General features: G+C 38.9%; 1 protein-coding gene across 4 annotated transcripts in view; it reads right to left on the bottom strand.

The window, feature by feature from the left end:
* The window catches only part of LOC137261107 (hemicentin-1-like), a 102,914-nt gene that overhangs the window by 26,927 nt on the left and 63,468 nt on the right, over positions 1 to 12,519 (bottom strand). For all 4 annotated transcript variants that reach the window (XM_067798785.1, XM_067798788.1, XM_067798786.1 and 1 more), the window contains exons 6-13: positions 11,180 to 11,333; positions 9,601 to 9,812; positions 8,187 to 8,290; positions 6,985 to 7,153; positions 5,612 to 6,001; positions 4,288 to 4,391; positions 1,697 to 1,874; positions 314 to 739 (exon numbers count right to left, since the gene is read on the bottom strand). In XM_067798785.1, coding sequence (XP_067654886.1) covers positions 314 to 739; positions 1,697 to 1,874; positions 4,288 to 4,391; positions 5,612 to 6,001; positions 6,985 to 7,153; positions 8,187 to 8,290; positions 9,601 to 9,812; positions 11,180 to 11,333 — 1,737 coding nt within the window. The remainder of the gene's footprint in view (positions 1 to 313; positions 740 to 1,696; positions 1,875 to 4,287; positions 4,392 to 5,611; positions 6,002 to 6,984; positions 7,154 to 8,186; positions 8,291 to 9,600; positions 9,813 to 11,179; positions 11,334 to 12,519) is intronic.

The raw sequence follows: 12,519 nt of genomic DNA, 5'->3' as shown, positions 1-12,519 counted from the left end.
GGCTGCTAGCACAACTGCACATACATGATGTACACCTTAATTCATTAAATACACAAAGCTATGATAGCTTTAAGATGATCATCACGTTTTACAAGTTTCTGTCCTTGAACAGATATAGATACTATGCTGGGAAATCAGTCAAGACTTTAAAGAGAATGTCTGTTATCGCATGTTATATCAGCATTTGATTTTTGAGTTCTACAAAAGTGAATTGGTTCACTTTCACCTGAAAAAGAAAACTGAAAACCAGGCAATGTATCAGATAGAATTAACCAAAACAGACATGCAATTTAATGCCCGTGAATGTACTTACAAGCAATCTCAACTTTTGTCGGCATATTGAGCATGGACCACCCTTGCTTAACAGCGTCGGCATACCAAGCACTGCACTGGCATGTGTAGTTGTCATTACCATCTACAGCCTTGCGATCAACTGTAATTGTTCTTTCAAGAATTTTCTTCCTGGTTTCTGGATCAATGGCAGAGTAGGTTTCGTTGAATTTTTCTGGCACTCGATTTCCATCACACTCAAAGATAAGATACTCGGCGCCAAGGGTGCGACAAGTGATGCTTGCTGGTCGTTCACGAACAATGTAGTAGACTTGCTCTGGTTTGCGAATGAAGATTGGGATCGGTGAGTTGATATCTGCTACTGTGGTTGTTTCTACCATCATTTCTTCGGTTGTTTCCGGCTGAGGTGTCATGGTTGTCTCTGGCTCCATGGCATCAGTAGCCTCCCCTGAATCAGCAAGAAGAGTAAGCGAGTGAGGTAAATTTTATGCCGCACTCAGCAAAATTCCAGCTATATGGCGATGGTCTGTAAATAATCAAGCCTGGACCAGACACGATCAACAGTATGAGCATCGATCTGCACAATTGGGAACTGATGACATGACAACCAAGTCAGCAAGCCTCACCACCCAATCCCGTTAGTCGCCTCTTATGACAAGCATGGGTTACTGAGGGACGATATTCTAACCAGGACCTTTACAGGTCCAGTATGATGAGAATATATTTAGAACTGACTCATTTTACATAATCTTAATTCACTTGAAAGGAGCAGATGGCTGAGAGCAATAATGTTTTAAAACCAAAATTTGCAACAAGGCATTACTGTAAAAACATTTTTCAGAATAATGATTGGCTCGTGTTGGCATGCATTGTGACAGGTGCCACAGGTGGAGCAGGATCTGCATACATTATACATGAACACCTGGTGTCATAATGTTTTGAAAGCTTTTCATAAACATGCTTATAATTCATGAGTGGTACAATGAATTTTGGGAGACATTTCTTATTATCATAGAATGGGTTCTGCTGCCGTATCAAAACAACTCTGTGAAATAAATGACAATCAAACAACCAAATCTACATTATCAATGAGCTGCCTACCAATCTGCCTCTAGTTTACTTTGCTATAAATCAAAGTACTAATGTTTTACTAAAAGCAACAGATCAATAAGTGGTGAAAATGTCTATTTAATGAAAACAATACACAATAGGTTGCTTTGACTGAAATTTAAAATAAGCATCAAAATAGTGTTGTCGTTGGCTGAAGTAGAGCCTATACCCTTTCTACTGCATCTTTTTTCCCCCCACTTCAATTTGTCAACTTTAGATAACTTAAATACTGTAAAACATGAGATCAAATCTGTCTCACTCACTCACTCACTCACTCACTCACTGCAATACTCACCTATGATGGACAATAAAGCTGCTGATGATGCTGTGGCGGATGCACTGTTTTCAGCAACACAGATGTAGGCTCCGACGTCTTCTTCTTGCACATTGAAGATTGTCAGACTGCCGTCAGCAACAAGCTCATAGTTCTCATTGGACGTATCTACTCTCTGGCCATCTTTGGTCCAGTAAACCTGATAAACAGAAATATGTTTTTTTGCTGACAAAAGAAATTTGTAAAGAATCTGTAAAGAATTTACAATGATTAAAAAACAAAAATTTAAATATCAGGTTATATTTTTTTCTTTTCACTGCTTCCTAAATAAATATCTGTGGCAAATCTATGGTGGCTATTTCTTGTTGTAGACCATAGTACAGCCTGAGGGAAATCATATGCCTTTAAATACTGTATGCTGAATAATTAGTCTCACCTTTACCAAACTTTAATTTGAAAAAGCATTTGCCTATCATGACGCCCTACAGAAATGTTTTGCTTTATGTCCACTACAGCCTATGCTTTCAAATTTTCATTAGGTCTTCAGACGAATGTATGGAAGACCTACTGTTATTATCCAAATAGTCTTCTTTTTCTTCTTCTTATTATCATTTGTACGGATTTTGTGTCAGCTCTCCTGACCTAACCACTGTGCAGATTTTTATGAAACTTTCAGGGATGATAGCCTGTATGCTGATATTGATTGAACGGAAAAAAATTCTGAGTTCCAGCATCCTGTAAGGGCAGATAACCCAAAATGTGAAAATCTTTCACCCTGAATACCTCAAAAACTATAAGAGATAAATTAACCAAATTTTCACTCAAGGTAGACAACATCATTCTCCATCCATTCAATGCAAAGCAGAAGTTGGCCGCCATGATAGATTTTCCGCTATTTTCAAACAACTGAACTTTTTGTCCTTTTTCGTGTTTTGACTTTGCCTGTCTTTGAAAATCTTCTACTCCAGAACAGCATATAGCACAATCAAGTTTGACACAGCATTAGAAAGCCCATACCCTGGAAAGCTTAATTTCAAGGTATCGTGATATCATAAATAGTTTCGGAGTTATCGCCCTTGAAAGTTGGTCAAATTTTCCAAGACACATTTTCATAAGGTTCATAAAAATGTCATAACTCGGCAAAAACACGATGGATTTCATCGTTTAAGGTATCAAACTGTACATAATTGAATGGGGAACATCTTTGATTGATATTATGGTTATGTAAAAATCAATACTGAAGGCACAATTATGACGGAAACAAAATTTGCACATTTCCAGCCAGATTCAATTCAAGTTGAACAAAAAGTTCCCGCGCTACACTGTCAAAGAGATTTCTATTTATAAAGTCTAATAACAACTCGAGCTTCTCTTCACCTGCGTTACACTGGTTTAGCACTGCATGGTCACAGAAAAACATGAACGTTAAGGAAATAGTTGGTTCTATAAGCACTCAGCACTATTCCAGCTATATGGCTGTGGTCTGTAAATGATCGAATCTGGACCTGACAATCCAGTGATCAACAGCATGAGCATCAATCTGGGAATTTGGGAACCTATGACAGGCTGCACCTCCTCTGTTCTTAGGTGTACAATCAAAAGAATTAGTGTTGTGAAAATGTGAGGCTCTTATGTTTCCAGTAGTTTGTATATTGTTTTACGCCGCACTCAGCAGTATCCCAACTATATCACTGCGGTCTGTAAATGATCGAGTCAGGACCAGACAATTCAGTGATCAATAGCATGATCATCAATCTGCGCAACTGGGAACCTTTGACAGGCCTTATCTGCTCTGTTCTGAGGTCTACAATGAAAACAAAGAGTGTTCATTTGACTGTGCCTTCCTCTTTGTCTTTGCGGTTTGTGAATTATGTGTTCGAGTCAGCAGTGTTCACTCAGTGCCAAATTAATGTAAAAAACACTGCAATGGACAGTCCAGCTGGGGTCCAAAGAAACTGTTCAAATGGAGATAGCCATGGTCGGTGTATGGGGGAAGTCTGAAGAGCGTCAGTATTGCCTTTGAGGCTGTCCTAGTTTGACATTTTATTTATTACAGAAAAGAAAGTCACACACTGCTGTGAATAGTAGAAATGAATGATGTGTAGTTCTACTCATACAGCACACCCCTTGTTACAACAGGCATTAGGACATGATCAACATTTCCCCACTTCAAGTCAGTGAATGAAATTATGGTGGGAGTTGGTATGGACAAATAAACAAATCTCATTTCATTTAGGACTAAATTTTGCATTTGAATTTATATATATTTCATAAGAACAATTTTTAGGAAACTAACTATAAACATTGCTCTAGAGCAAACCTTTCTGGGGAACACTGTTCTAGGGTTAACACTGTCCTTGGGCTAACACTGTTCCAGGATAACACTGTTCTTGTATACACACTATTTTAGAGTAAATACAGGCCTAGGGTATAACTGTTCTAAAGCTAACACTATTTCTCGGGTAAATACTGTTTCAGGGTTAACACTATTTCTAGGGTATATCACTGTTTTAGGGTATAAGCACTGTCACTGCACTTGTGTAAACACTGGTTTAGGGTAACCAATGATGCAGTGTTAACATTGTTCGAGGTTACTAGTAACACCTCCATACCTGGGGATCAGGCCCTCCCAGAGGGGGTACACATTCAAACACAGCTGTCCGTCCAGCCATCACTTCAGTGTTCTGTGGCTCAACCATGAAAGCATTTTCCAAGACTGAAAGGAAAATCAAGTCATATGTGAGCTTGAAACAGGTCAACATTGATGCTGACATTTGTTATGAAATATCAGTACCATTAGCATCAATACTGGTTGAATGTCACCATACATTTATGGTAACATTTGGTATGAAATATCACTACCATTTTCATCAATACTGGCTGAATGTCACTATACTTGTTGTAAATGTTGTTTAACAATCTGGAACCTTATTCTTAACTTTGATCATAGCCAATGTGTTAAGAATGGGCTTAAAAAGTTCATAGGGCTACGAACGTTTCGAGAATAGCTTCCAGCCAGTATCTACCGGAACATAGAACAAACAAGTGGTTGACAGCATGAGCATTTCTCACAGTAGACACAATCACTGAGTGACTTTAGTCTTATGCCACTTGTAACAATATTCCAGCAAAATCATAGCAGTTAACACCTGAAATGGGCTCAACACATTATGCCCATGTAGGAAAACGAACCCTGCTCTTTGACATGACGAGTGAATGTTTTTACCATCAGTCCTCTTGAGTGTGTTAGTGTGAAATACATCTTTCTTAACTCATTGAGGTAAACCTCAAGATAAGTGAGTATATTAGCAATTTTCCAGCAGAGGCCATATGGTCTATCATTCCAGCAAACATGGTATAGGACACCAGAAGTGTGCTTTATAATTGTACCCAGGTGGAGAACCAAACCCAGGACTTTAGCATGACTTTAGACACCAGGCTTTCCTACTGCCCCAGTCAACCTTACAATGCACAAGATGGTGCATATGTGAGAATCTTAATAGAATTTTTAACAGCACCAATTTTCTCAATAACATTTCATATGTTTTTTTGTTGGTCTGAAATGCAACCACCAACAATTTTCTGGGCTTAAATTCATCCTGCTAGTAGTAAATAAAAAACTCTTACATCATACCATTAAGTATACAAGACTGGAACAACAACACCAAAGATAACTTATCTGTTTGTTAGAGCAAACATTTGTTTTGGGATGTTTTTCTCATTTCACCAAATTGTAAAACAGAGCAGGACATTGCTGTGTTGTTGTTAAAACTCATTTTAATGTTTATACAGCAGGGCTTTTAACTAAATAGACACTTAACGTAGACAGGGCTAACCCCTTCTGTCATGTTTAAAAGCATCTGGCCTCAGATCTGAAGTTTGAATCCCAGCATGGGATTCAGGAATTTTATGGCCACTACATACAGTATTACTTACATGCTTCTCTAATTACTGCTTTAGTTCCTTCGATGGTTTTCCAGGCACCATCCTTAGCCACCCATGCCACACACATACAATAGAATTCTCCAGACATCTCTCGTATTTCCTGCAGTCGGATATTGACAACACCAGTAATGCTCTTCTGACCGTCAATGACATCTTCCTCAGTAGCGACGCGGTTTGCAGCTAGGCGGTTCCCATTACATCTGACGGTGAGGACTGTGGCTCCAATATAGGTGCACACAAGTTCTGCAGGTTGTCGTCTTGCTGCATAGTTGACTTTTTCAAAGTCTTGGCTGAAGTAAGAGGATCCGGGAGGGGGTGTGGTCATCAGGGTTGTAGGGAAGTCAGTAGTTTCTTTACTGCTGTCGACCATCTCAGCATCCTCTGAAAACAGTTAAAATCCCAGCAACATATCACTTAACCTCCTGAAAATATTGGCCTAAATGCAGCGTAAAACTAAACTAACCCACTTAACCTCTTAACCCTGTATTATCCTTAGAGGAGTGAATGAGTGAGTGAGTTTAGTTTTATGCCGCACTCAGCAATATTCCAGCTATATGATGACAGTCTGTAAATAATCAAGTCTGGACCAGACTACCCAGTGATCAACAACATGAGCATCGATCTGAGCAAGTGGGAACCAATGACATGTGTCAACCAAGTCAGCGAGCCTTACCACCCGATCGCGTTAGTCGCCTCTTACGACAAGCATAGTGGCCTTCTGTATCAAGCATGGGTTGCTGAAGGCCTGTTCTACCCTGGACCTTCACGGGTCCTGTAGAATAAGCTTTTGACAGTTCCCATGACTGGTGCCACAGAACAGAGGCACCGTCCTTAGCTAGCCATAATGAACAGTGCACAAAAACCACTGAGCGATTGTTCCTGCTAGCTAGTGTTCTGATTCATTGAAATAATCAAAGATTGGTCGCACTGACCAAGCAACCAAGCAATCGATCACATTTTCTCATAATCAAACACAAACAATTTTGGAGCTACTGTTCTAGTCTTTGACAAACTTGACAATGAAACATATCTTCAATGTTGTTATGGCCTGAAGACTTCTTGAATTCTTAGAAACCTCACATCACTCACTACAAAATCATGACTGAATATTTCTTGAAGACTCCAAGAAGTTTATCTTCATGATATACTGGGCACTACTTTAAAGTAGCAAGTACTGCTTATCTGCAGTAAGAACCTGAATTAGAAAATCTGAAAAATTATGCTAACCAATTATTTAAGCAATCATTAATAGTGACACTAATTCCCAAGACCACTGCTAACACTCATAATCAAATATCATCTGATCGAATGGTGATGACAATTCTAAAATCTGTACTTTGTCAAATTAGAAAATGCCATGTTACCTGACAATCTCAAGACTGCAGTTGATACCCTGGTTCCAGCAACATTCTGGGCTACACAGCTAATCTGACCCTCATATCTGGAGTCGACTTGTTTAATCATAAGAGAATTGCCAGATATATCTACAGAGGCACTGGCAGCAAGCTGTTGGTTGTTCAGTGTCCAGATAACCTGAAATACACAGGTACATGCAATGTTAATAGTTGTCAAGTGATTATCAATGTCCTCAGTGTATACTAATTATTACGTGACCAGTTCTTGTTATACCCATAAATGCTGAGAATCAGGCAGGGAACAACAAGTACCATATTTTAACACTTTTGGTATGATGTGACCGGGGTTGAACCTGCAACCTTCGGCTCTTGTGGCACATGATCTAACCACAACACCACAGTGGTGGTCCTCTAACTTCATGGGTTATGCTATTTGAAAGCCCAGCTTTGATAATAACGTGTTGCATTGGCGGATTCACGAACTTTGGGGGGAACCCAATGTACCCTCCTTGGCCCCGTCTATGCAGAAAAAAATTCTTCAATATTGTCATAAGTCAGGTTCAAAAGGGGTGGGTTTGAACCCTCTGAACTTGGCAACAATGTAAACAAATGGGGCAGAACTTAGTGAAGCACCCCTAAAATAATCTCAACACTCCATGTGACTTGGATGAGAGTATGTATTTTTGTCATATTTGTTTTTTTCGTGAAATGAACACAAATGGATCCTTACAAATCTGTTGTCAGAAGTTCTTCCTATTTGGGAAAGGAGAATTTTCGATATCTTCTGCACATTGAAAAAGTTTTCTTCTGTAGGCCTGAATTAGCACCTGATATTTGAGCCCCAACTTTCTAGGCCATGTAACAACAGTTCTTCAATGAATGTTAATAATGACATACTGATCCATCAGTTGAATCTACAGACAAGTTTGGGTTACTAGGGACCTATTCTTTCCAAGAATTGGCAGATCCAACTATTACAGCAATTATTGGCTCCAAAGGACCAATCCTGCTCAGGAAGACCGATGAGGACTAACTGCATCAACTCCTATAACAAGCTGTAGTTACTTGGGAACTATTCTTGCAAATCATGACTAGCTGATTTATCAGTTGTCTCTCATAGTTCAGCTTAATTACCGAGGACCAATTCTTCTCAGGAATCCCAGTGAGGACTAATCTTTCCACATGCTTGTTTGTGACAGGTGAGTACTCACCTTGGGTGCTGGGGTACCCGTGGGTGGTTGGCAGCGGAATGTAACAGTTGAACCTGGCGCCACAGTCATGTCCTCAAGCTCAGAGACAAACTGGTCACCAATCTCTGAAATTGATAACCGAAATGTGTATACTGTTCAGACTTCGCAAATAACAACAAAACGTTGTTGAGGTGTATTAGACCTACACAACACAGTTACAATAACACTTGTGACGATCTGGGTTAGAGTTAATGTTCAGTAACCCATGCTTGTCAAAAGAGGCGACTAGAGGTGTTGGGTGGTCAGACTCACTGACTAAGTTGAAATATGTCATCATCCCAATTAGAGAGATGCTCGTACTGTTGATCACTGGATTTTTTAACCCAAGAAGGGACTCTTCCCAGCTACCCAAAATTTAGCTACTATGTCAACAAGAGCTACATCCCTGATCAATGTAGCTACATTGTATAACAAAACAATAACATGGTTTAAAAATATAGCCATATTGTAAACAGAAATTACATACTTGTACAGAATTACAGCGTCAACCAAATAATACATTACTGAAGATAGCAGTTACATGACAAAAAAGGAGCTACATATATAAACTCCACAATGCCTGCATCATTGAAAACTTTACAGAGGACAAACCTTTTTCTAGCAATATTTCTTTCAAAAAATCAATAGCAAGATAATTCAACAAGGGTGGACATAGAAAACAGCTCAGTAAACACTATATGCATGTGGTGAAATAATATTTGTTTGTTGCTGAACGCTACACTCAGCAATATTACAGCTACATGACTGCAGTCTGTAAATAATTGAGTCTGGACCAGACAATCAAGTGACCAGTGAGCATCAATCTACACGGTATGTACTGGGGATAAAAACTGAAAGTGCTTTACGGTTCAACTTCTTTATTATACAAGGTGACCTTGTATAATAAAGAAGTTGAACCATAAAGCACTTTTAGTTAGATTCCTCCAACTTCTAAATGCCTTTGAAACAACTTATACTGGGGACAAGATGACATGTCAACCACATCAGCAAGCCTCATCATCCATTCTTGTTAGTCAGTGCTTACAAGTAGCATGGGTTTCTCAACATTATATGACGTATTTGGGATTACACCTTCTCAGTAAAGTACAGATTCTAGCACATGAAATATGTGACTGCTGAGTAAGTTAAGGGCGACTGATTTTTTTCTGCTGATGACTAGGTGCCTGAGGGTGTGAGTTTGAATCCCAGATGGGACTCAACCTAACAAAAATACCAGAATCTGTACTTTAATGAGAAAGGGTAATCCCAGATATAACACACTATGTATGTTTAATATGACTTTCTATTATTATATACTTTCTAAATGGCAATGGGTTATCATGGGTTTCTGAAGATCTTCATGTGTTCCAACAACATTGTGGTATCAGTCTATTACCTGCTAATACTACAGTTCCAGGTTTGGTGTCTGCGCCTGACCAGCCTGACTCTGTCATGAACCAAGCATAACAGAAGCAGGAATACTCTCCGGCATTGCTAACAGTCTCTGCCGATACTCGATAAATCGACTTGATCATTCTCTCTGGGCCTCCACGAGGGTTGGTTACATCTTTCTCAATCAGCTTCTTATCAATTCGTCCACCATTACATCTGCAAAAATATGTTCAAGACATGTTTTGAAGGCAAAGATGTACTTCTAATCCCAATCCCAAACCAATAATTTTCTCAAGATTGTTGTATGACTTCTGTTTCATAGGAATCTATGCAGTATACGGTATTAATAACACCAGGGCTTGATTCAGGTTTTGTTACTTGCATTGGTGCAACTCAGTATTCAAGAATGTAACCCAGTTATTAGTCTAATCTTACACCAGGTGGAAGTCAGTTTTTGAGCAGGTAAACATTGAATAAAACATCTCAATAATTCAAAGGGATGTTTCTTTCATTACACATTGCAATAAAAGCAGTGCGTCTGAAATTAGTCTGGTGCAACTAGGTTATTATCTTAGGTTGCACCTGGTGCAAGTAGGTTAGCATCTCTTAAACAAAGCCCTGTAGACTACATTTCAGTGTTAAGATTGTTGCATAGAATGATGCCCTGGCCTTTTAGGAATAAACCTGTCAAATTCAATAAATAATCCCAGCAATTCCATGTAATGATCCATGAGATTCAATATCAGGATTCCGTTTAGGGACCGTTCATAACTTATGACCAGGGTGGGTGATGAGAAGCATGCATGTACAATGTGAATGACCCCTTCTAAAATTTTTAAGTGACCCCCCTGCATGTCATGTACGAAATCAACAACCCTTACCTCTTTCCGATACTTTTAATGCATATTTTCTTAATATACTTGTGTACAAACTTGTTGACCCCCATGGTATATGTATACAATATTGGTCACCCCCTTTACCTTGCCAGAACAAAATGGGTGACCCCTTTAAAATCATCATCTTTCCACTAGTCACAAATTATGGATGGTCACATGTTTAGGAATGCTTCCAACGATTGTGTATCATGGTGATGTTAAATGTCCAAGCCAAGTGGTGATATGGTCAAGAGGTATTGTGGTTCCATGATGGAAAAATAGAACATGTAGGTTACTTATTGTGGCATGTATTAGCGTATATATGTCATGTGTGATTAACTGCTATCATTACAGTGGCTGTGAGGCATGCTCAAGGTGTCATTTAGATCCTGGAGGATTACGTCTGATTACAGGCATCTTTGCAGACCACTAAAAACATTATGAATTATGTTAACAGTTAATGTGAAGCATTTGTTAGATTTGTCTTGCTGAATCTAGTTCTATTTTCTGATCCAAAATGGAATACCAAAATATAGTATTCTTGTTGTTTTTTCCAATTTTCCTTGCTATGGTTTTTCAAATTTATGATATGAAAAAGTGATAAAAAGTGTTGTGTGAGCAGCTGAAGAAATATTATAGAACCTTGTCTTTTTAAACAAATTTTCTGCTTGGTATCAAGGTTTTAATTCATGCATAAATTCAGCTGACCTGAATTCCAGAAATTCAGCTCCTTTGACAACACATGTAATGGCTGCAGGTGTATCCTTTGTTGCGTAGTACGTTTTCTCTGGGATCTGGAGGAAGGTAGCGGCGTTGGCCTCATCAGCCATCAACAGATTTGTCTCCTCTGCCACAGCATAGTCTGAAAGGGAGGAATATTACCAATCATGAAATTTGGACAAAGAGTGAGTGAGTGAATAATTATAAGTGAATGAGTGAGGGACATTGTGCCAATATTCAGGCAGTATCACTGTGTGGAAACCCAAAGCTCCGGATAAGCTTTTCCTATGTGGATATGATATCCATACTTTTGAAACAAAAGTGGGTATCTATACTTTTTCTTGCCCACATTTTAAAAAAAATCTGGGTATTTATTTCAAATAACAACTTTAAGAGGTGCGACGTTTTTTACTTGTAATAACAGAAGTAAGACAAAATACTCCAGATTAACTAATAATGATAAATTATAGCTACTAGCTAATATGGCTTTATCCACTTGTTCTGAAAGAGACTTGTGAAGGTCTACCTGGGGTAGAATAGGCCTTCAGCAACCCATGCTTGCCATAAAAGGTGATTAGGCTTGTTGTAGGAGGTGACTAACGGGATGGGGTGGTCAGACTCGCTGACTTGGTTGAAACATTGTCAACGGTTCCCAATGGCATGATGCTCATGCTGTTGATCACTAGACTGTCTCGTCCAGACTCGATTATTTACAGACCGGCGCCATATAGCTGGAATACTGCTGAGTGCGGCGTAGAACTAAACTCACTCATCCACTGTTAAATTTATCTAGCAGTCTCCTAATGAAATAGTTTTCTATTTGTAGCATCAATGAAAATAGATATTTTACTTTCAGTGTGTTTAAGCTTTTGACAAGTTTGCCCGACATTATCGACTGTTTACAGGAAACATCTGATTCACTGGTCAGTATTTACAGATGGGCCAATCACTGACGGGTTGACAAACCATCACTGTTATTCTATCTGTGTTCCGCAGTCTAAACTACCTTTAAAATTATGCAAAATTCTTTTAACCTCACAAATTTGGAGATGGAACAAGGCAGGTTATTTCAATTTACTGAAAGTGATATAACATGCACCATGATTCTGATGTAGTGAATAATAATGTATTATTTTGACATAGCGTAGCCGTAAATAGTTTGTGTTTTTCATATTCTGGCATTTATTTTTCTTGCGTATTTTAGCTTTTCTACAGCATATGCAGCTTATCTGGAGCTCTGGTATCCAAATAATTCGAACATGGGGCTTCATTGTTATGAGTGGACAGTCTGACCACTTTACTGCTATGTTGACAAAGAATCCAGGCTG

The sequence above is a fragment of the Haliotis asinina genome, chromosome 14 (assembly GCF_037392515.1).
Source record: "Haliotis asinina isolate JCU_RB_2024 chromosome 14, JCU_Hal_asi_v2, whole genome shotgun sequence".
Taxonomy (NCBI): Eukaryota; Metazoa; Mollusca; class Gastropoda; order Lepetellida; family Haliotidae; genus Haliotis; species Haliotis asinina.
The sequence above is the reverse complement of the archived record's forward strand: the minus strand, read 5'-3'. Positions and strand labels throughout refer to the sequence as shown.